Source organism: Hyperolius riggenbachi, chromosome 3 (genome assembly GCF_040937935.1).
Source record: "Hyperolius riggenbachi isolate aHypRig1 chromosome 3, aHypRig1.pri, whole genome shotgun sequence".
NCBI classification, from domain to species: Eukaryota; Metazoa; Chordata; class Amphibia; order Anura; family Hyperoliidae; genus Hyperolius; species Hyperolius riggenbachi.
Genome location: NC_090648.1, coordinates 252378664 through 252404431, shown reverse-complemented (window position 1 = coordinate 252404431; position 25768 = coordinate 252378664). Strand labels below are relative to the sequence as shown.

General features: G+C 42.0%; 1 protein-coding gene across 2 annotated transcripts in view; it reads right to left on the bottom strand.

Annotated features, from left to right (window-relative positions):
• The window catches only part of SEMA3D (semaphorin 3D), a 231829-nt gene that overhangs the window by 171499 nt on the left and 34562 nt on the right, over nt 1-25768 (bottom strand). The window contains exons 1-2 of one of the 2 annotated variants that reach the window (XM_068276171.1): nt 24127-24204; nt 834-1016 (exon numbers count right to left, since the gene is read on the bottom strand). In XM_068276171.1, coding sequence (XP_068132272.1) covers nt 834-978 — 145 coding nt within the window. In that variant the 5' untranslated portion in view covers nt 979-1016; nt 24127-24204. Of the gene's footprint in view, nt 1-833; nt 1017-24126; nt 24205-25768 lie in introns of those variants that run through there. The other variant, XM_068276170.1, reaches the window with a different exon arrangement.

The window sequence follows — 25768 nt, the reverse complement described above, 5'->3', positions numbered from 1 at the left end:
TTCTGCACTCCAGCGCAGGCCCAGCTTCCCCCTCGGGCTTCGTTGGACATAGCCGAGCCCAAGCGGATTCGCCCTATTGCACAAGCGCAGGCGTCTCGCACCTGTGCAGTACAGCAGACCCGATCAGGCTTGGTTATTTCTGCTAGATGCAGAGGGGAAGCAGGTACTGCGCCTGTGCCGGAGCTCAGAGGTAAATATCGGTGCATGCTGCAGCCGCTACTGCACCAGCACGCATCCGCCGACATTTTCAGGGGGTGCCAGCGATGGATTGGGGGTGCCAGCACTGGATCAGGGCTGTACAAGAGGACGGGGGAATCCTCATTAGGATCCAGAGGCTTTCCCCTCCCAAGGTAAGTACCCCCAGGGGCAATTTTTTTCATTACGTGTTTATTTTAAATATATTTGTCAATTTGTGAAATTGTTGAAAACAATTATACTATCAATTGATATTTTAAGAGTTAATGCTATTAATTTTATTTTATTTTTAAAGATAATGTTGTGAATTTAAATGTTTTTTAAACTATAGGATGGTTAGTTGAGGCTCGGTCAACTGACACTTGAATGTAAGCCGTGAATGAGTCATATAAAGCCAAATATTATTTTAGACAAATGTGAGATATTAATATAAGTTGAGTACAATGCTGGATTCTCACATTATTAAACAATAATAAATCCAAGTAAATTAATATTTTGCAGCAGGACTCTTTGGAGGTTATTGAATGTCAGCACATGTCTGTACAAGTGTGAGAACTTCTGACACAGCAACAAATATAGACTTTATACATTCCATATAAGCATATGAAAAATATCACATCACTGCAAAAGCCTTTTACCTTTGTAGGAAAGCTTAAGCCTTGGAATATTCAGTTTTAAGCTGTCGGCTGCTGGCAGAAACATTAGTATGGCCATTGATAGCATGGTGGAGGAGAAATGGGGTCTAAGCCATCTGCTGGGACATTTGTGACACTTCTTTTTCATGGTGCTGTATCTGCCACTTCTTCTTGAGGCCTGTGTGACTGTAAGAAGAAAAAAGCCATTATTCTCAGCTGTCGTTTGAAGCGCAGCTCCTATGTATTGATCTCCGTCCCTCTGTTTCATAGGGTAATGGTGAATGAACAGGAGAAGGTTGCTGTATGATAAGTGCTACAGCTTGCCAATATAAATGAAAAGCAGACATAGCATAATCTGGGAGTATTAACTCAACACTGCATAAGTCTGCAACATACAGCATGATTAACTAAGATTGTGTCTTGGCATCAGGGAAATCGTATTATGCAAACAAAATATACTTTCCATTCATTTGATATATTTATAGACTTCACTTTTTCCATTTAAATATATCTGAAATTGACAGAAACTGATGGAGCCACTTAACCCCTTTCTACCAAGGTTGCTTGATGGTAAGCGTGAAGGGAGAAAAAAACTTGCCAAGTTATTTTAGTCACGAGCTGAAAATAAGCTTTCTATGAGCTGGTGCACACCGAGCGGGTCTTGTTGCGTTTTTACAGCCGCTTGCGGCTGTGGAAACGTTAGGGTAATGTATTTCAATGGGGTGGTTCACACCAGAGCGGGAGGTGTTTTGCTGAAACGCATACTCCCGGGCTGAGGCATTTTTTGGATTGTGGAGGCGTTTCTGCCTCCAATGTAAAGTATAGGAAAAACGCAAACCGCTCTGAAAAACGCCAGTTCAGAGCGGTTTTGCAGGCATTTTTGTTACAGAAGCTGTTCAGTAACAGCTTTACTATAACAATATATGAAATCTACTACACAAAAAACGCTACCCAAAAACGCAAAACGCTAGGTGAAACGCTACATAAAAATAAGAAAAAGCGTTTCAAAAACTGCTAGCTTTTTGCGGATCTGCTAGTGGTTTTTGGTGTGCACCAGGCCTATTTCAGGGAGTCAGATTCAGGATAAAAAAGATGCGATTATCTTTGTTAGAATAAAGCTTTCACATCAACCTTTACATAAACTACTCACATTTGACTGCTTGTAGAACACACATTTTATCACTAAAACTGAATTTCCCTTAGTGGGCTCTGTTTATTTGGTTTCATCATTCTTGTACTGAGCTCACCCATTAGCCGTGCAATAGCAGCATGGCCAGCAGACAATTAGGTTAGAACACAGCACTGGGAGTATGGGGGGGATTGGCAATGAAGTGGTTGTTTGTGAACATGCTCTGTCAGATAATCTTTACACACATTTCCATTTCTAGCCACATCAAGGGACCAAATCATAGCTAAGGGGTAATTTACCTAAAAACATCAAACTTGTTTTCTCTAGAAAGGCCTTTTTTTCACTCTGAACATTTAATCAGGGTTAAGTGTTTTTTTTTTTGTATCTTGCCTTTAAAGCATTTGGGTCCAGGAAGTTAACATAGTTTAGTTTATCTGGAGAGAACTGTGTGTTAATGCATTTATGAGATGTGTAACAAGCAGAGGTCTTGATTAAATATGTGTGTGAATGTGAATGTTCTGCACTGACGCCTATTTTACATGGCCAGAAGCAGAAAGTGCATTCACCACCTGTCAGCTGTACATATGCACTGGCCAGGTGCTTGCTAGTGTTTGATATGGGCAGCGGAGAGGCATCTTACACATGTAGTTACTTTAGAGTGTACAGACACATTTAGATGTGACATGAAGTGGTTTCTTGTCGGATAGCCTTATCATGTAAATGCTGGGATGCCTAGGAGTTCAGGAAGATGGCGCCTTAATTGGCAGCCATGGCAACAGGAATCTGGCCTTTTCTTGTTTTTCTTCCCCTTTTCCCTACTAATTAATTTTGTTTTCCCCCCTGAAGGTGTGCAGTATGGTCCGCTGTAGCCTGGTACATTGGTGCGGGTTGTGGGGAGTTCAAAACTTGGAGTTTTCCGCCTTGCTGCTGCCTGAGTCCATTGTCTGTGCAGCAGGGCTGGCTCTAGACTTTTTGCTGTCTGAGGCAAACTTGAGTCTGTAACAAACAAACTGCTTACTCTCAGCCACTCCATTCCTCCTCAGTCAGGACAGCAGTGCCACTTCACCCCTTCTGCTGTGCAAGTCAAATGAAACATAGCTGCTCTCCTGCCTCCCCCTCCTCACTCACTGTCAGACTCTGAACACAGCATGACAAGCTGCTTTTCCCCAATGATGACCTCTTCAGCTTGCTATCCTCTTGCTTCTCCTCCTACCCTGACTGCATGCTGTGTGTAAACACACAGTACAAACATGCTGCCCCTGTAATCTCTGCGCCTGATGCAAGTGTTTCACCTTGACAGAACTGGCCCTGCTGTGCGGCTACAGGCCATGTGGAGTTCACTACTGCTACTCAGGAGGTCAGGGCTCCACTGAGGTCACAAGACACTGTGCTGATTGGGACACCTTTGGCATCGCTGGATGCAGGCTCCAACCATCCATCGGCTGCTGCTGCTCCACCTCAGCAGGGGCACCTTTGGTTCAGCTCCTCCATGATAGCAGCCGCTAATCCAGATGTAAGGGCTACTAAATATAATTTACATGCCTGAGGCTGTACAGACAGCAGGCTAGAAGTGTGTAATGTAGCTATGGGGGGTGTGGGGGAAGGAGAAGAGGGCCAGTAGAACAATAGACAAGTTACATCACACAGCGGGCAAGGTAAGTGGTTAGAACAATGCTCTTGCCCAGCCGACTTGCCTGGCTGATCACTGGTTGAGGCACCAGGTGGCATTATGGGCCGCTGTACACATGCTAACATCTCAATGAAGGTGCTTGTTATTGGCATGTACACAGCTATAAACACAGATAAACACCATGACAAAGTCCGAGCCAGGAAGTCATATCTGCAGTAAATCTGCAGTAATGTCTGCACTATATTCCTGAGCAACAAATATGTCAGATTCCATATATTTAAAAGGCAAAGATAATTCACTATGACTGCGTATTAGACACACACAGATTGTTGCCATTTTGGTTTTGCTGTAAAAACATATAAAGCTAAAGTAAGTACTTTCCCTTCAGTTACTGTGTTGATCACTTCTAAATACAACAGGGCACCCTGCCTCTCACTAAATTGTGCAGTACTACAGAAGCTCTGATTTCTTTGATGCCAATACACACCATCATACAATGTTTCCAAACCTGCCAATCTTCATGCCATTTACCTGTGTCTAAGTCATTGTTTCCAACAGATGAATTCGCTGTGGGACAAACACATCTATGCACATTAGGCAAGATGCACATCAAGACATTCTAGAGCACTTCTGTAGCCATGATAAACGCTCACTGAACATGTTTATAGTTTATGTTATGAGCTCTTCAGGCCCTGTTCATAGTGGTCAGTTGCATTGCAGAATAGTTTTACAAGTCAACGCACTGCCCATACAATTCTGTTGGGCTGCTCAGAGTACTGTGTTGTAACTGATCACATTGGCGTCAATTCACCAGAGGTTACCAATCTAGTTATCTCTTGGGAGGTAATTTACCTCCTGTGATATCTCCAAATAGCAATTCTCCAGAAGTATAGGGGAAAATATCGACAGAGAGAAATGCAAGAGATAAATGTGAGATAAGTATGAGATAAATAAGTGATCGTTAGTAGTTAGTTTTTCTCCAAATCACAATTCACCAGGGAAGAAAGGGGGTGTGGCCATTCGTTATTTTTTCATCTCTTTATCCCCTGAATGAACCTGGAGATATCGTGGTTTTCACACAGCAGCTGCTGCTGTGGAAGATTGAGCCTTTTGAGCTTACTCTGTTAGGCCTGGTGCACACCAAAAACCGCTAGCAGATCCGCAAAATGCTAGCAGATTTTGAAACGCTTTTTCTTATTTTTCTGTAGCGTTTCAGCTAGCATTTTGCGGTTTTGTGAAGCGTTTTTGGTGTAGTAGATTTAATGTATTGTTACAGTACAGCTGTTACTGAACAGCTACTGTAACAAAAAACGCCTGGCAAACCGCTCTGAAGTGAGGCAGAAACGCCTCCGCAATCCAAAATCTGCAGCAGCCTGGGAGTATGCGTTTCTGCAAAACGCCTCCCGCTCTGGTGTGCACCAGCCCATTGAAATACATTACCCAAGCGTATCCGCAGCCGCAAGCGGATCGCAAAACGCAGCCGAACCGCTCTGGTGTGCACTAGGCCTTAGAGCTTGCTTCTATTATGAGGAGACGAAGGTGCAGGAGGAGGGTCTGTTTAATCGCCCCTCGTATTTTTCGTGAGAGAACAGTTCTTGATAATTTTACTGAGACAGAGGTGGTGAAGAAGATCAGACTCACTCGTGATATGATTTATCATATGATCCGGCAGTAAAAGGCGGGAATACTCTGGTCACGTAGTGGTAAAACTCCGCCTCCTACCCACAATGCTTCACTTTCAAGCTTACAGAGAGGAAAAGTATCCCATGTAAATCATTAATACCAATTACCTAACTCTCTGCTTTCTCACACTTTCCTCATGCATATCTCTCCATTATCCCCTGCTATCGAACATTTTTCTCTCTGTCCTCTCACACTGGTGAATTGACTCCAGAGTGTTAAAATACCTCATGAGATAAACTACCTACCTTTTTTCTCTTAGTAAATCCTCTCTGGTGAATTGACGCCATTATTGTAACTCAATGCATGCAGGCTTTGTATTCAAGTCTATGACCATCTTCATTGCGGTTCACTCATAAGGCATGTATTATGCAACTGACCACTGTGAAACTAGCCTCAGTCTCCATTTTATATGATTATTATTATCATCATGCACTTATATAGCATGGGCATCTTTCACAGTGCTATACAGAGTCTATAGTCATGTAATTTATTGGTGTCCTGCCAACATCCAGTTTATCAAATGCACTGATTGTTATGCATCCTCGTTTTAGTAGTCTTTATTTATTTGTGATATTTTGGTTCTCTTGTACAGCCCTACTGGTTAACTTTGTCATAGTTTTCGTGCACAATTTATCATTCAGATGCCTTTTTTTATTTTCTTTACCTGCATCATTGATGTATTAACCAGCTAAATCATCAAATGTGCCATTGAATTATACATTTTTTTATATTCACTGTTAATTTGCGCATTCAAAATGTGTGATTTATTTTGGGCATATTCTTTCAGTGTTGTGTGTCCAGCTCCAGAAATGATTATTTGGAATTGTTTCAACTGTTTCAGCTAACACTCTGTAAGCACTGCAAAAAGTTCATGCACCTAGTCAAGCTACAGGTACTGTCATAAAGGGGGGGGGGGGGGGGTGCAAATAGGAGGTTCGCTGCAGCTCCCAACCACTGACAAGTTAAAAGGAACCTAAACTGAGAAGGATATGGATTTTTTCTTTTAAAATAATACCAGTTGCCTGACTCTCCTGCTGATCCTGTGTCTCTAATATTTTTAGCCACAGCCCCTGAAAAAGCATGCAGATCAGGTGCTCTGACTGAAGTCAGACTGGATTAGCTGCAAGCTTGTTTCAGGTGTGTGATTTAACCACTACAGCCAAAGAGATTAACAGGATTGCCAGACAACTGGTGTTGTTTAAAAGGAAACATCCATATTCCTCTCAGTTTAGGTTCCCTTTAACTGCACACAGCATTCAGCCAATAATTTTTCATTGATCTGACAGTTGCAGAAGACATGGAATAACTGTGAAGACTTCAGAATGACAGCGAGGAGAATGCCAGCGCATACCACTAAGGCTGCATCTGAAATGACTACCAGCTCAGTGTGAAGCACCTAAATAGATTTTCTGCACACTTTGCATTCATCTCAGATGCAAATCATAAGCAAATCTGCTACTACTTATTATGCAAACAGGAAACTCAGGAGGAGGGGCTGGGAGCAGCTAAGCTGACAGTTACATGGTTACAAAGTTAAAAAAAGTGGGGGGAAAGGCTGCACGTCCCTAAACACATGTTGCAATTGAATGGTTAATCGCACAGGCATACACCGCCTCTGTCGGACTGCAAAAGTCCAGTTTAATAAATGTTAGATTTGTCTAGGATGCAGGGCATGCATTTTTCAGTCTGACAGAGGCGGTGTATGCCTGTGCGATTAACCATTCAATTACAGCATGTGTTTAGGGACGCGCAGCCTTTCCCCCCACTTTTTTAACTTTAGAATGACAGCTGAAATTATCAAGGCCCCTGGGTGTGCATACAAAAAATGGTATCTCTTCTCCACTATGCCGTCCAACATGATATCTGTATGTATCTCTGTTTTAACTTGAGACAAAAGGGAGACAGGTTCACTAGCAATGTGTAAACAGAAACGGCAAGTAAAAAGACGCAGACCATTTTTAAAAAATTAAATTTGAAACTTCTCTGTTGTTTTAAGGGACTGAATTAGGTCATGTTTCAGGTGTTCCCATTGATCTTTTCCTTGTGATAACCTAACAGACACTAGTGTGGTGTTTGGCAGCAGCTCACTATCTTTTGCAAAATACTCCACAGCTGTTTAGAAGTTCACGTTGAACCTCCCGCTTCTATTGCTAAATCACAAGCATATGGAATACTTTACATCCATCCCAGTATAAGGAACAACTGCTGCATTAGATAGCAATCTGACTTTGGCCTGGGAAAGCAGAAAGGTTTTCAATGTATCCAGTGGATTTAGAGTTTTATACAAGGGAACATTATGGCATACATTGACAAGGCAATGTGTATGCCCTGTGCTTCTTTTGGTGCTAGAATGAACACCATAATGTTTACATTTTATAGTACTGATTCCTGGTTATTATTTTCTGTGTTCTGGTAAAATTATAATACTGTAAATCAATGAACTGGAGGACCAAAAATATAAAGGCTTTTCAGTAACAATGCCTGTGTACAAAGACAGTACATAGGTCCATGGGAACAAAGAACTCATTTTAAAATGAAACGAAGTTTAGTCAAATATAATTGATTGTTATGGGTCACTGTCATTTGTATTATTACACTTTAACTGCACATTGTCTTATCAGAATAAGGCCTCTTGCACACTACATGCGATTCCGATTTGTGTTTTTTAATCAATTTTAACATGTTTTATCTGCATTTTTCTTCTGACAGCATCCAGGAAAATCGGAATCGCAAATTGGATGTGCAGTGTGCAGGGGGCCTAAAACCTGTGTGGCCATGATTTCATGAAAAAAAAAACATGCACCAATTATTATTATTATTATTGTGTATTTATATAGCGTTGACTTCTTCCACAGCACTTTTACACAATGTATATTGTCATGTCACTAACTGTCCCTCAGAGGAGCTCACAATCTAGTTCCTACCATAATCAACCATTGCCCTATGTTCCTTTTGTAGTCTAAGGCTGTATTCACAGTGGGACGTTGCATTTTAAAGCGACGTTAAAGTTGCAACGTGTGTGCAATAGGAGATAACACACTGCAAGCAGTGAGTTACCACAACGCAACATTTTTTAACCTCTTGACTACCAGCTAACGCCGATTGGCGTAAACTGGTCGTCTGCGGGTTTACATGGAAACGGCCGCTCATTCGAGCGGCCTTTCCATATCCGTTCACGGAGGCTGTCTCCGTGAACAGCCGGAGAGCCGCCGATCGCGGCTCGCCGGCAAAATGTAAACACGCGGGGAAGAAATCCCCGCTGTTTACATCATACGGCGCTGCTGCGCAGCAGTGCCATAAGGCAGATCGGCGATCCCCAGCCTCTGATTGGCCGGGGATCGCCGTTATTTGATAGGCTGAAGCCTATCCTACAATGCGCAGGAGGGATATCCATCCTGCGCAGCTCAGAGAGGGAGGGAGAGGGAGGGAGGGGGACGGAGCACCGAAAACACTGCGGAGGGGGGCTTTGAAGAGCCCCCCCCCACAAAGCGCAGAGAGCCGGCGGCGATCAGACCCCCCCCAGCAGGACATCCCCCTAGTGGGGAAAAAAGGGGGGAAGTCTGATCGCCCTGGCTAAAACCTGATCTGTGCTGCGGGCTGGAGAGCCTATGCAGCACAGATCAGACCGAAATCCACTGGTCGGCAAGTGGTTAATGCGACTTTAACGTCATACTGTGAACGGCCCATAGGATTAGCATTGTAGTGCGGTAAGCTGTGTTATAAAACTTTATAAAGTCCCACTGTGCGACCATAACGTCCCACTGTGAATGCGACCTAAGGCAATCATTTTTTTAGGGAAGGTTGACCCAATTAACTTATCTGTATGTTTTTGTGAGGTGTGAGGACACCAGAAACGCACACAAGCACAATGAGACCACACAAATAGCCCAACCATTGGAAGCATGAATTAGACAAGTGAATTAAACTGCGTGCGTTGCAGGGTGATCATTTACTTGCTTGAAGCAACACCTGTAGCTGCATCAGGTAAGAAATCACCTGTACTTAAGCAAGAAATAATCTCATAATTCATCATTGCAGGACAATGGGGTTGTATGCAATAAACTGTGTTAAGCAGAATTACCTACATAAAGTCTTAGGCCTGGGGCCCACTACAAAGCACTATTGCAATCACTAGAGATTTGTGGTAGCACTTTGTAAGCAATTTTGGGAGCGATTTTCCTGCTCCTATACATTAGAATGGAAATGCTCCCAAAATGATGCATGTCCTGCGATTGCGATTTCCCTAATCGCAAATGCTCCAGTGGGATCTGCTCCATCCATTTCCATTGGCAAAGCGTTTCGGGAAATCTCTAGCGATTGAAAGCGATCCCAAAATGCTGCCAAAAACGACATGTCTGTACCGAACATCTTATGTGTGCACTCAACTTTAATAGATAGCACTCTTGCCTTTCAACTCTTGTGCTACAAGGGACAGTGTCTGATGGATTTCCCTTTTTGCATGTATTTCCCTCCTGGGAAAGATATTGCTGGGTTAATGTGCGTCCCCAATACACACACAATATGCCATACTACTATGAAAAGAAATGCATGCCTTCAGTACTAGCTTACCTATAATAAATGGCTGCATAATCATGATTGGCAAACAAAATAAAACTAAACACCGTTAAGCCCTGTTCATTGTGTCCTCATAGGAGAGATGCAAAACATCACAAATGGCCTACAGCGTCAGTAAACTGATCCAGTACACTGAGATTTTTCAAGAGCTGTAAAACTATTTGTTAACAATGGGATAATATATACCATATTGGATTTGTTTACTTTTTCTATTCTCCAGTGCGTTGTCATTCCTGGAAATAGATATAAAGCAGAATGCAATTACAAAGCACCATTCCTGAGAATATCTTTGTTATTAGACTGGTGAAATCCGCTGGCATCTAATGCAGCTCAGAAACACAATTACAGGTTAGTGAATGGCGTGGAATTTCAGTTCTTAGGTGGGATCTTTTGAAGCAAAAGCAAAGTTAATACTTAGAATTCCACAGCAATCCCTCCCAGCTGCTGCTGTCTTGAGCTGGAGCTGAGCAGTCTGCATCATCATGTTCATTAACGTTCCCAAAAGAATTAAAAGTTTTCTCATATGCTCTCAAAGAACCTCTTTCATTTTAGGCCGGTGATGCATACGCGACTGTGCATGTCAGTTGTGTACATTAAAGAATAACAATGCTGACTTGTGCAATTTATAATGTATATCCTCATGGGCACCGCAATTTAGCTCATCTTCCAATTTACATGTAAGTCTATTAACACCAGGATATATTGTGATTCTGTGCGTGTCCCCGGGATATTGTCCTGAAGCCAGCTTTGTGACTGCTTTACGGTTTTCAGCACATGGCCGTAGACACGGTAGGGAAATTTCTATCAGCTTTTAAAATCCCGACCAAGCGAATCTTCTGTATTGAAAACTCGGTCCCCCCTTTGGAACTATATCGTGCATCACAAATTTTTGAATATTTGGACTCCATTGACCCTCGAAAGGAGGTGTTGGTATACACACCTTTTGAAACTAGATGCAAAAATGGAAATTTGGATAAAGGTCTGATTTCAGACATTTACAATACCTTACTACAGGACTCAATGGACCCCAAAACCAGCTCCATGTTAGCCTGGGAGACGGACCTGCAGACTAATATAACTGAGAACCGTTGGCCTCACTGTTGTTCGACCCTTTTGAAAGGTAGTTTATATTATACATCCATCGAAACCTCGTTGAGACTTTTACATAGAACTTATTTCACCCCTATTAGGCTACATGCCTTTGATCCGGCCCAGTCCGACTTGTGCTACAGAGGCTGTAAAATGAAAGGTGACTTAATCCACGTATGGTGGACTTGCCCTAAAGCTGCCCGTTACTGGTCCAATATCTGGTCTAAATCCTGCCTAATCCTGCAAAGGTCAGCGCAAATCGATCCAACAGTGGCGCTGCTAGGGAATAAACCTTCTGGTTTCTCGAATAGCGAAAACAAACTCCTTCATCACATCTTGGCCTTGGCCAAGCGTAACCTAGCATTTCACTGGAAATCACTTAACATACCAGAAGATTTAGTGTTTAAACAGCTAAATGTAGTGATGCTGTCCGAACATATAACAGCTAAACTCTATGATACGCTGGACGTGTTTATGAAAACTTGGGGCCCCTGGATCGACTGGCAGGATAACGCAGGGCTATCATACACCTTGCACTCCTTTTAGGCCTCTCTGGCAATGGGAACTTTTTCTGGTGGTTTTTATTAACTTGATCACTTGTACTACTCTTGGTTCATGGTTGGTTATAAATATTTTCTAGATGAATAGGTGGATGGTCGGACAGATACTTAAGCTTACCCGGCTCTCTCTACTTTTCTTTCCTTTCTTTCCTCACTTTTTCTTACTCTCAACTCCTCTCTTCATGGAAGTGCCCAATGGCATGATGTGGAATCCCCACCCTTGGGCCTTTCATCTTTCTCTAATTTCTCTATGTCTCTACACCTTTCTATCTCTCACCTCCTCATCTTCCTTGTTTCCCGGAGATGAGATTAATATTAAAAAAATACTCAGGTTGTTTTAGTTTACTTATATAAGCACTACCTAGCAATCTTATATATTGTTCATGCTCATTTAATTGTTTAAACTTGTGCTATACTTTGCATAAAGCTTCAATGTATAAGACATTTGCTCTCCCCTAAGGGGGCTGTATGAGCATTGAATGCATAATTTGTTCATGTGACTTTATACAACTAATAAACACCCTTGAAACGATATAAAATTATACACTTCTAATTAAAGGGAAATCGTCATCATCTAGATTTTAGGAAACTATGTTCCTGTGCGTGACCATATGTAACCTCCTCATCACCAGCACCTTTTTAAAGTCAGAGTTTTACCTTCTTTCTTTTTCCTTAAAGTGCAACTCCGAGCACAAGCATTTCCCTAGCCCTCTGCAGGCACTCAAATCGCTCAAAGTTAGAACTTGTTTCATTTGTGTTTAAAGTGGACCTGAACTCTTGCACAGGACAGAAGGAAAACATAGAGAAATGCTCCCTGTATGTATTTAGAGAGTTTAGCCTGTCTTATCCCCCCTCATCTGTGATTAATCCCCAGTGTAATTTGATCTCTTCAGCTGTGTCAGATCAGGAATCGCCTCTGCCATGGCAGAGCTGCTAATTTGTAAACACAGGATGTTAACATAATGTCTGTTCCATTAAAGCAGGAAGCAGACACACTGCAGATTTACTGCAGGATTTGTATCAGCTGTAACAAAGAAATGTTTTTCTTTAAAGGTTATTATGATGTTGTATATTTTTTAGAGAAGTGAGGAAGTTCTAAGTTCAGGTCTGCTTTAAGTTCCTTGTTTAACTGACACATATTGCAGTGTGAAAACACCTCAACAGGCATTCGCATAAAGACACATTCACAGTTTTTCAGTCTCAGTCTTAGAATGACTTGAAATTGTTCTCCATAAAACACTGCATAAGTTGTTAGCACTATACAAATACAGTACATAATGATGGTGATGATAATAAAAGCATGTTCCTTCCTTTTGGAGAACAACTCATTGTGGTTCAGCCACAGCTCAAACACAATCAGACAAGTCTTTAAAGTGCATGGTCAGTACCCACCACCATTTTCTACAGTACAGACCTCTACATGTCTTCTCTACCTAAGTCTGCTGGAGAGGCAAACATGAGTCCAATTCACTCATCTTATTGTAATTTTTTCTTCTGGGCTGCTTCACGTCATGTCAATAATAAACCACAACACTTTGTAACACTGCCTTACTTTGCTAGCTGTTCTCTATCTCCTACTACACTCACAGCCAGGAATTCAGGCTCATAATGGTCAAGTGCACAAAAATATATACACGCCCACTGCAGTGTGTTCCAAAAAAAACATTGTAGAATCCTGACTGATAACCATCCAAGACCCGTGCAAGCCAGGTCCCGGCACAAGAGAGACTAAAGCATGACAGCTTGTAAACCTAAACAGGTTTCTCCAGCCTCGAAAACCAGGTGAGACCTTTCCTATAGGACCTTGTGCCCTCACTTACTAGTATCCCGATGTGCCCTTTTCCTCCCTGCCATCTCCATATCCAGCACTGTACTATACAGGTAGCAGCACCTAGATGTGAGGCTGCAGAATGATGCAGTGCCCCCCCCCCCAGTTGTTTGAAGAAAGAGATGCCACTGGATGGATGCATTGGAACCCTGTTGATAGCGACATCATGGGTGACCGCAGGGACATCAGCCGCAACACTGTGAGCATAGGGGCACTCCGTACCCTGACAACTGAAGCACAGTGGGTGGAGATTTGGGGAAGTGCCCTGAATAACTTGCCTTAACGACGAACCTGCTTTTAAGCAACACCAGATGCATGGCTATAATGCTGATCCTCTGCCTCTTATACTTTTAGCCATAGACCCTAAACAAGAATATGCAGATCAGGTGTTCCTGACATTTTTGACAAACCTGGCAAGATTAGCTGCATGCTTGTTTCTGGTGTCATTCAGAGTGCAAACACTAGTGTAGCCACATAGCTAATCAGGGCTTCCAGGCAACTGGTATTGTTTAAAAGGAAATATTTAGTCTAGTCTCCTTATACTTCTTGCTTCAGGTTCCCTTTAAATTTATACAGCCTGTAAAATCCAGAGTAGAACAAATGTGTTATTAGATTGCAAAAATCAGTTACGGTTGGTATATTATTTTTCAACAGTCACGCTATTGAATGGGCATGGTATGAATGATTATGTACTTGTGGCGCAAGTCAGAAATAGCTGAAACACTATCAGACTACTTTCTTGGCTTAATGCTTTCCAAAGTCAGAAGCTTGAACAAAATATTTGGCAACAACGAGCGTTCTGAAAAAATATTTCCTCATATCTGATTTCAGGGCACCATCAAAACCATCATCACCATTCTCAACATGCTACTACTTGGAGTCTGATCACGGCACATTTTTCTTATTACTGGACATATTTTTCTCGACCTCTAATAATTATATACTTCTTGAATACAGTTTCAGTAGTGATAAGGAAATTGTGAACATTTTTGTGAACACTGCCATTATTCAGCTGTGTGTGTTTAGTGGGTGACTGGCACCCACAAAAAGGCCCTGGAACGCTCATGCTATTCAGAGCCTCCTCAAACACTTCACACATTGCAAACGATATGGAAAACCAAAACCATCTAAAGACATCAGTAGTGTCAGAGAGGTTTAAGCAGATGAGGAAAACAGCTTGTTAATGATAGCCAGAGTTACAGATTGCCCAGCAAGCTCATGGTGAACCCAACTCCTAGCAGTGTAAGGAGCTAGATGTAGTGGTTGAAGGAGGATCTCTTGTGGGTACCTCTATTCCAGGTTGTGGTTGCAACTTCTGCATCTCCTATTGTTTTTTTGCTACTGGTCAAAAAATCAGGGAGGGTCAAGGAAGAGCAGGGATTTTTCTTCCTTGTCTTGTTGGTGGCAGGCATCCAGCTTTGACGCCCGTTAATCACCTGATTTATTTATCTAGGTGCCGCTTATAAACCAAATTTAGTGGTGACATAAGGTGTAGATATCGACAGAGGGACACTTTAATGATGGAGATTGCAGTGCAGATATCGGGGGTCAGATTAGCGTTAGGAGTTGATAGAGTGTGTGTGTGGGGGGGGGGAGGGGGGGGGGTATTACACAAAAGTAGAATATTCGTAATTTTACTGATATTCTATTAGTGGCTTCATCCGGTGCCCAAATTTACTGTGGCACTTTTTTTCAGCATATGCCAAAGATACACACACATACACAAATACATGCACATATAGGATTAGTGTAGGTTTAGCATATGTTTATTCTTAAAGAGAACCCGAGGTGGGTTTGAAGAATATTATCTGCATACAGAGGCTGGATCTGCCTATACAGCCCAGCCTCTGTTGCTATCCCAAACCCCCCTAAGGTCCCCCTGCACTCTGCAATCCCTCATAAATCACAGCCACGCTGCTGACAAACAGCTTGTCAGAGCTGGCTGTGTTTATCTCTATAGTGTCAGTCTGCTGCTCTCCCCGCCTCCTGCAGAACTCCAGTCCCCGCCTGCATCCCTTCCCTCCCTGCTGATTGGAGGGAAGGGACATGGGCAGGGACCGGAGCTATGCAGGAGGCGGGGGAGCATCTGAGACTGACACTACAGATGTAAACACAACCTCACAGCACGGCTGTGATTTATGAGGGATTGCAGAGTGCAGGGGGACCTTAGTGGGGTTTGGGATAGCAACAGAGGCTGGGCTGTATAGGCAGATCCAGCCTCTGTATGCAGATAACATTCTTTAAACACACCTCGGGTTCTCTTTAAATAGAACAAAATAAAATTAAAATTAGTGTAAAATTCCTGTTAGAAGCATTTAGTGTTCCATATTGCAGTTTTTAGTGTGTGTCGAGTAAACATTTATTCTTACATGAGTTTTAAAGTTTTTAACTGGTTCCTGTCCACACTGATTGAAATCTACACCCTATCATTATATCATTATCATGATATAATGATCATTATCATCATTATGACATCAGAGCTCTGTCTGCCGATCAAAAGCCTATTCATTGGCTCTTGACCCAATGATCACTGTAAGCCAATCACAGTGATCTGTTTACTAATAGGAGGCGGACGTCTCTAGCCCATAAAGCGCCAGATCCATCATGCCCCAAAGCTGTTAAAAGGCCTAAGGTTTTTTTTTGCAAGTATCATAGGATTGTGATTTCATACACACAGGTACAGGCTCTGTGGGGAAAGGTGTGGTTGTTGGTGGAGTCAGCAAATGAGTCAGCAGGATAAACTATGGCAGAAGATAGCAAAGTTAGGCTTCTTGCACACTGCAAGCGATTCCGATTCAGATTTCGCTTTTTAATCAGTTTTTACATCCGATTCAGATTCCGATTTGCAGTGTGCAAGGAGCAAACTGCAAATCAGAATCTGAATCGGATCTAAAAACTGATTAAAAGGCGGAATCTGAATCGGAATCGCGTGCAGTTATTCAATTAGTGACCTCTCATAATGTAAGTTGTGTGTGGTCCAGTGTTAGTCATATTGTGTGATACTAGATAAAACATTACCAGGACCGCTTTACATTTGCAGCTGTATTCTCTCTCAAATCTGTTACAAACCTGTCTTGATTTTTTTTTTTTTTGCAGTGGATTTCAGGCTCAGAGCTTGCAATGGTAAAGTATAACCATCACAAACAATTTCATATAGTGTAAGTAGCAGCTTGATACCCTACAGACAACTGACTGATTCTGTCTCAACTTAATTAAATAATTGTCCTCCATTATCATCATCATTAAATAAACAACATGTATGCACATTAGTACTATAGAAAATGGTCTTTGATAATGTATATAACCACAGGCACACTGCACCATAGCACCATTCACATTTCATGTAAAGGTTACTGTGCTGCTATTTACTGCATGCCATTACCCATACTCCCTTGACCTGAGCAATATTGTGATACATCTAAAAGACACTTTAACATAACACAACACAGGAACCACTGACTGATATGCAGTTAAGCATTTAGGACCAAAAATAAGGGTTAAGTAAATTCCGGAAATGATTTATGTACTGTTTTCCAGACCTGCATTAGCATTTTAGTGCTGAAGTGTGTACAGGTTGCCTTTCAAAGAAAGAATGCTAACACAGCTCACATAATACAATTTAGGCAAAAGAAACACTATCATCTGCTTGTAAATTAAGTCTAAAGGGTCCTTTTACACGATATCAGTTGCTGTCAGTTTTAACTGAAAGGGCAACTGATGTGCAGTCCAGTGTCCATGTTTCTCTATGGCCTCTTTCACACTATATGCTTAAACAGTATAACCTTTTCACAATGCACTGTTATGATGGAAAAAGAAAAAACGCATCTTCAGTTTAATGGCTTAATTTTACAGGATTCTAAGCAGCAGCCATGACAGTCTCATGTAAAATCTGCTTCATTCATCTGCAAAACAAACAGAAGTTATGACCCTTTGAACGTCCCTGCACTAAAATATCAACCCCCCCAACGGTTAATAGCCTTTTGCCTGCTATGTACTTCCAGGAAACCAAACTAATTGCACCAAGCTCCTTTACATAGGATTTTTTTTTAACACTAGCTGTACTAAAAAACAGAAAGGGATTTCAGACAATTTCTTATGAGGACTAGAACTAATTGTGCCTATGTTTATCTCATCATGACACATCACTTCAGGGACGCTTTAAATGAAAATGGTAGAGGAAGGAGGGCTTTTTGAAAGAAATCTTGTGGTTAACAAAACCATTTGATTGCTTTGGTGTACGTATTCCTTCCATATTTTTCCTGTAAAAAGGTACAGTTTTACTTTATCACGCCTGTTGCTATTGCTCCAAGCACCTACATTGTTCATTTGTCTAGGAGAAAGTCTATAATCTACGATCATTTTCAGTCTTTTGAACATTTATGTGTAGTTCCATTTATTAAATTCTGAGGTCTGAACTGCAGACACAAGCTGACAGTTTAATATTCTAGCACCATCCGGAAAAATCCCCATTGGCACTCTGGAAATCCCCAAGGACAACATTCACTCACTGTTATATAACAGACCTGTAGTAATTTTACACAAGTGTCACGTCGAGAAAATAAGGAGAGTTTAAATTCACATTCCTTCAATTAACAATCAGCAGGCTGGGACCACACAGCCACAATCTGAAGTAGTAAGGATACCAAAAAAACATGGCTTGTGAACAACACATTACCCTTGCTGTGAAATATGTAGTGCGTGCGTGAGGAGAGTGGCTGCTCTCAAATTGTAGCTACAGTGTATGAAAGAAGCCTGTGTCTAATATGATTTCTCAGTTTTCCTTTCTATGCTTGTTTTTAGTTACATGAAAATTCAGACCCTAGGCATATTTTAATTGACTTCTCTCCTCAGCAAGCTGACATTGCGCACAGTGATGGACAGGTTATGACAATGGCTACAGGAAGAGAGAGGGTTAGATGGACTTGAGGTCACTTGATCTCACATTAACACAATACATTGTATGAGCAGTTGCAGGAAACATGTTACTGTCCAATAAGGTGCAGTCAAGATGAGGATTTCCTAAGGTGTGCACAACTATTGTGAGAATATTAATGAATGAATTGTGTGGAAGTTGTGCCTAATGTAACTAATCTCTGTAAATCAATCTGCCCATCCTTAAGCCCATTTCCTACCATGACCTTCAGAAGGGTTCCATTTGGCAGCTTAAAGAGGAACTCCAGTGAAAATAATGTAGTAAAAAAGTGCTTCATTTTTACCATAATTATGTATAAATGATTTAGTCAGTGTTTGCTCATTGTAAAATCTTTCCTCTCCCCGATTTACATTCTGACATGTATTACATGGTGACATTTTTACTGTGGGCAGGTTATGTAGCTGCTCCTAGCTGTTTTGGCTGTTACAGACAGCTGTAAACAGCTATTTCCTGTCTGTGAACATTGTTACATTGTGGCAGTTTGCCCAGAGTACCGTGGTACTCAGAGCTTCTTGTGGGAGGGGTTTCAGCACAAAATCAGTCATACAGCGCCCCCTGATGGTCTGTTTGTGAAACGCATTTTATTTCTCATGTAAAAGGGGGTATCAGCTACTGATTGGGATAAAGTTCAATTCTAGGTTGGAGTTTCTCTTTAAAGAGACTCTGAAGCGAGAATAATTCTCGCTTCAGAGCTCATAGTTAGAAGGGGCATGTGTGCCCCTGCTAAAATGCCGCTGTCGCGCGGCTAAATGGGGGTCCCTTACCCCCCAAAATCCCCTCCGTGCAGCCGGGGATCTCTTCCGGATAGAGGCAGGGCTAACCGCCGCAGCCCTGCCCCATGCAGCACATCTGTCAGCGCGTATCTCCGCCTCTCCCCTGCCCCTCTCAGTCTTCCTTCGCTGAGAGGGGCGGGGGAGAGGCGGCGATGTGCCGCTGATAGACGTGACTAGAGGCAGGGCTGCAGCCGTTAGCCCTGCCTCTAGGAGCAGCAAAATCTACGACCAATTTGGTCGTTGATTTTGCGGGGGGGGGGGTGAAGGGACCCCCGTTTAGCCGCGGGATAGCGGCGTTTTAGCAGGGGGGGCACACGTGCCTCTGCTAACTATGAGCTCTGAAGCGAGAATTATTCTCAGTACAGAAGGGAGGGAGACTGCTACACTCACATAGTATCCCAAATGGGAGCAGGGAGTTGCAAAGCCAAAAGTCCAGAAGTAGTGATAAAAATCCCGCTGCACCAGATGGTAGGGCAAAATAGAAAAGTCTTTATTAAGTTATTCCATATCAAAATGTTACAGATAAAAGCTCACGCGTATCGGAGCAGTAGGTGGCTCCTTAATCATAGCTAGCTAATTTTGCCCTACCATCTGGTGCAGCGGGATTTTTATCACTACTTCGAGAATTATTCTCGCTTCAGTGTCTCATTAATGCAAATGTACTTCAGAGTACAGCATTTACTGCTTAGTTTACCAGTCTGCGAGTCAGTATAAAATGTTAAAGTGTAACTGTCGAGCATAAATTCAAAAATCAATTATTTATTTCTATCTGGTAAACACGTTATAAGGATGCTAGCTAGGCAATCCAAAAGTTAAAAATCACTATTACTTTTCTTGCTGGTAATTGATCATTCCCCAGTTTACCTGACTCTTATTTGGTATATTGCTGCACAAAGGAAGTTGCAGGGCATGCTGGGTTGTCTTTCTTTGCTTCTTTACTTTCCTTTCAGACTGAACTAATGCAGCCTGATTGGCTGAAGCAGATAGAAGAAACAAAGGAGCGCTCCTTGGTGCATTAACTTTTTAATCTTAAAAAACACGCAACATAGATACACTTACAATGTGTAAAAGAAATGAGCGCTTGTCAGGCCTGCTGGCAGTTCTCTCCCTGCTCCTGTGCCTGGCCGGGGCAGCGGGAGCGGTGGTGTCGGCGGGGGTGAATCGCGGTGGGCGGAGCCTGGTGCGCTGGAGCCGTATGACGTCACGACGCGTTTCGGCGTAACCACGCCTTCGTCAGGTGACGCTACGGTCCATATGGCTCATATTTATACCTCCCAGAGTGGGAGTGCTTGGAGATGTTGAGATGTAGGACTCCGCCTATCTGGCGTGTCCTATTGATGGGCGGGTGTATTTAAAACAAAAAACTTTATTGGTTTAAAAACGATCCCATGGGCTTAAATATTACCTTTGCTGGGATTGAAAATAGTAATAAAATTAAATTTAGATAAAAATAATTAATCCACAAGCTGTTGGTATTGGTGGGCTTGGAAAATAAATTTAGTTTATAAGTGGGGTAAATAGTACAAGTGTGCTCCACGGACATAGGTCATGTCCTACGGTGCTATACCACAACATGTTAATCATGGGGTCTGTATTTCGGACCGCCTCCATGGGCTGTTCAGTGGCCCCCATGTGCCCTAAAATGAATTTCATAATGCAGCGGGCGGGGTGCATATCTGGTTGGTATGCAATGAATGTAAGGCTACAGATGCAACGTTAAGGTCGCATCGGTGTCTGGCGCTAGTGGGGAATGAGGTTTACGGGTGTACTAATGCAAGGTAAGCGTAACGATAAGCGACATGAATGCCGAATTTGAGGGCGTGCCTGTCCAGTGGGGGTGGAGCTATATTCTCCTAAGGCCTGGTGGTGTGCGGATGTACTGTCCGTATATGGGATGGCCATCATTGGTATTAGGGGGAGGGGGCCTCGAGGGATATATGTGCTGCAGACACGGTTGTAATTTACAAAAATGCTCTAAAAATGCACAACAAATGCATAAAAAATGCTTAAAAAATGCCTAAAAAATGCTCAAAAAATACATGAAAAATGCATCAAAATCACAAAACTTGATCGGAAATAGGAAGTTGCATCATGAAAGCATATGAAAATAGCATTAGAAATACAGTTAGAGATTAGATTAAAAACTGCAGGCTAAGGGGTCTTCCTTTGAGTCCAATACTTCCAGAGTTCATGGGCAGTTCTACATATTATGTCCCCAACCGCGGGGGGGGGGGGGGCAAACAGGAAGGGGGGGGAAGGGGGAGGAGAAAAAATTTTTTTTGGGTTGGGGAAGAACTGGGGTAAATGGGGAAGGAAGGGGGGGGGGGGTTGTGGGGAGGGACACGGAAACCCTGGGGAGTGGGGAACCCCCAGGGATGGTTGAGGTACCAGGAGAGTGTATTCATTGTAGGAAGCTGCGGACTTCCAGGTCTTCATTTAGGCCTTTTGGTGATAAACAGTCTAGCTTGAAGATCCAGTATACCTCTTGTTCGCAAAGTTTCTTGTATCTTAGACCTCTTGGTATAGTTGCAGGGATTTGCTCAAGGCCAAATAACCTCAGGTTGTTCGGATCTGATTGGTGGTATTTCGCAAAGTGTCTGGGGACACTATGTTTCTCGGACTTGGATATAATGTTGCATTTGTGTTCCCCAAGTCTTTTTCTTAAAGGCCTAGTTGTCCTCCCGACGTACAATTTTCTGCAACTGCATTCTAAGACATAGATTACAAAATCGGAGGCACAGTTCATGAATTGCTTTGCATTAAAGGAGCAGCACCTGTAACCCTTCACAGTACCAGGACAGCGCAGGTCTCTTTTTACATTTTGATTGGCTGAAGCCTCTCCCCACCCTCCCCCCCTGTTTCTCTCCTGTTCCTCTCTGATTGGCAAATATTTATCATGCTGAGACAATGCACTTTTTATTGCAGAGTTGTGTGGGCGTGCCTGAAGATGGGGAGGAGGACGGGCAATGCATACACAATCAGGCAGAGGAGAGTGAGAGAGGAAATGACATCAGGATTGGCTTCACGATAGACACAGTTAAAAAGGAGAATCCTAAGAAGGATTTTGTCTTTTTTTTTTTACTATAGAAAAATCAGTAAAATCAAAATGTGCACAGTGCAATACATAGGTTATACAGGAGCAAGTATGTATCTACTTACTGTATATACGTGTTTTTTTCTGAAAAAGTATTGCTGACAGCTCCTCTTTGACATTCAGATTTCTACTGACACAGAAAGTATATATTCTGGTTGAAGTTGCTTGTCAATCAGTCAGCAATTAGTTAATTAACTAAACTTCAACTGATTGATAGCCAGTGACTTTCATTTGCTAGCAAATACTATACTTCCTGTATAAGTGGATATTTGCATATTTGGATTCTCAGTGTTTATGTGCCTAAAAGGCTACTGTGCAAGTGATGGTCAAATTACTTTTGCTGGGTCAAAGTAACCTAAATGACCAGGGCCATGTCAAAGTAGGTTGAGTAACCTCTTGTTTCACATAAGAGTCAGAGACCACAACCATCATGCAATAGACAGAATAACCCCCACTGCCATGATAGAGGAGACAAAGAGACTTTGTGACATTTTGCATATCACAGTCACTGGCAGTCAGTTTAGACTAAGTAGCACTGAGAGAGAAGTGGCTATATGCTTAAAGAGAACTCGAGGTGGGTTTGAAGATTATTATCTACATACAGAGGTTGGATCTGCGTATACAGCGCAGCCTCTGTTGCTATCCCAAACCCCACTAAGGTCCCCCTGCACTCTGCAACCCCTTATAAATCACAGCCACACTGCTGACAAACAGCTTGTCAGAGCTGGTTGTGTTTATCTCTATAGCGTCAGTCTGCTGCTCTCCCCGCCTCCTGCAGAACTCCAGTCTCCGTCTGCATCCCTTCCCTCCCTGCTGATTAGAGGGAAGGGACAGGGGCAGGGACCGGAGCTATGCAGGAGGCAGGGGAGCAGCTGAGACTGACACTACAGATGTAAACACAGCCTCACAGCGTGGCTGTGATTTATGAGGGATTGCAGAGTGCAGGGGGACCTTAGTGGGGTTTGGGATAGCAACAGAGGCTGGGCTGTATAGGCAGATCCAGCCTCTGTATGCAGATAACATTCTTTAAACACAGCTCGGGTTCTCTTTAACTTTGCTGGCTATAGTCTGTGATGTCATACAAGTTCATGGGGTCTTCTGGGTAACACCATGACCTCTGTTTGTCATATTTAGCAAGCAACTACTGACATGCTGGTCCGCCCTTTAGGCCCCTTCACAGTTCACCTCCATCTTGTGCACTTGTTAAATTGTCAGTACATGCAGAGGATGCTGTGACAGGATAGTCAGTCTCACTAAACAACACCTTATTTGAGTTATTCTTCCTTGTTGCTTGAAGTGACCAACAGATAAGGTGCAAAATGTATGTATTCATCTCAGCATAACCAGCTAAAGCAACCTGCGAAGTAAAATGGCTTCAGGGCCATGTGTTACAAAAGTGTGATGTGAAGAAGTCTTTTGTAAGACATTTGTATGAAAATGTGGACAACTGTGTCCATGTTTTACACCCTCCAGAAGTAGCAGGCAACACTATGTTTGCAAAGTTCACGCAGAGAAAAAAGAAGCATTAAATGAGAAACTCCTTTCTCGTGTGAAGCTGAATATTAGCAAATGCATTGTTTTAAGAGGGGAAAATTGTTATAAAGGACAACTTTTTTTTAGTAAAAAAGCTTTCTGGTTCTATTCATCGCTCCATAAACTCCTAGAGACTATGTCATCCAGGACTTAACTGATTACTCTATAACCTAGGTCCTCAACGTGTGGTACGCGTAGGGGGTACTTCTGATGGTTCCAGGGGGTACTTGGGCTTGATATACTTAACCATGAATAACAAATTTAGAGTTTGGGAAAATGATTGATCTTATTAAAACAACACCAAATTAGTATTTTAGCTAATTAAAAGCAATAGTAAATGCTTGGACATTGTTTAGAACCAATTATCATGTGCTACGATGAAATATATATTTGTCAAGGGGTACTTGTGATAATATTTACTATGCTAGGGGGTAATTGGTGAGTACAGGGTTTAAAAAGGGGTACATACCAATAAAATGTTGAGAAACACTGTTCTATAATGCTGGGAATACACGGTTCATTTTTAAGCTGATAAGATGGTTCGATAATTTCCCACATGTCCGATCTCACTTTCGATTCTGTGGCCACTCATTCTGATAGAAGTGAATGGAAAAAGATAAGAAATATGATCGGAAGATAAGAGAATCAAGAGCTGAATTGAGCTGCAAAAACGATCGAGAGCAGAAACACACGACAGAAAAAAAAAGTGTATTCCCGGCATAACACACACACAATAAAAGAAAAAATGTGTATTTCCCACAAAAACACTCACATGCTAAGGTTCACTTGACAACTTGCAGATAAAATTGCTGCTAGTCTGGCATTGCAATAGCCAATTGATTTTGCACTATTATTATTTCTACAATCTCCTAATGTTCATTTTGTTGCTTTTACAAAGGTTGATGTATAATATTGCCAGTGGCAATAACATGAATTATCATTAGTATTTGTATTGTTTTGTATACTGTACAGTCTAAAGAAACCCTACAGCCAGGACTTCCAAGTTCAAACAGGAAACATTTAAGGATCACAAGTCTTCCATATCACTCATAAAACTCTAGACCGGCTGATACATGGCTCTATTTATCCTTCGCACTAAAGTAAGGCCAATTGTACATGTTTAAATAAAACTGCATTCTGGTCCATCTTGGATGATGCAACTCAAGGGGCGTAACGTGTGCTTTACTGAGTAATGAGGATAACAGACACTTTCTCACTGAGGGTTATTTTTTCCTACAAATGGCTCATTTTCCATTTCCAAGGATACAGAAATATATGGAACGTTAAAAAAACAAAAAATAGTAAGGATGTATTTCGTTATGTGTATGTGGGAGGATGAGAACACTGTCATAATGAAGACATTGAAATAAATATAAAATATAAAGCTGAATTACAGTGCAGGTTTGGCATTGTGAAGCACTGTCCATGAACACAAGAAGAGTTATTTTTTTGTTTTGTTTTACTAGAGCTGTTCATTTAACCCTTTTACTGCCAATCTCTGAAACCCAAATTGCCTGCATCAATACAATACACATTACAGATGGAAAGGTCATTAAAGACCCCCTAGACTATCTATTTTTTCAAGCAGACAGTCTCCTGTAGAAATAAAATACAAAAATATAGTGATATATATATATATATATATATATATATATATATATATATATATATAATGTAGATAATGTAGCACTGCAATTCAAGATATTTTGTACCGTAGTGCCATTAAAGGGAACATGAAGAGAGAGGCATACGGTGGATGCCATGTTTATTTCCTTTTAAACAATACACACATGTTGCCTGGCTGCCCTGCTGATCTCTTTGGCTGTAATAAGCTCTAAATTACACGTATGAACTCTGAAACAAACATGTGGCTATTCTAGTCAGACTTCAGTCAGAGCACTTGATCTGCATGCTTTTTTCAGGGTATATTGATAAACATAGTAGAGGCACATGACAAGCAGGATAGTCAGGCAAATTGTGCTGTCAACCTCCATATTCCTCCCACTTAAGGTGTGCTTTTAGTATTGTCTTTCAACTTCAATCTACAGTTTTTAGAAAACTTGCTGTAAACCAAGGCAACAGCATCAGGCTTAGTATTAAAGGTACCCAGA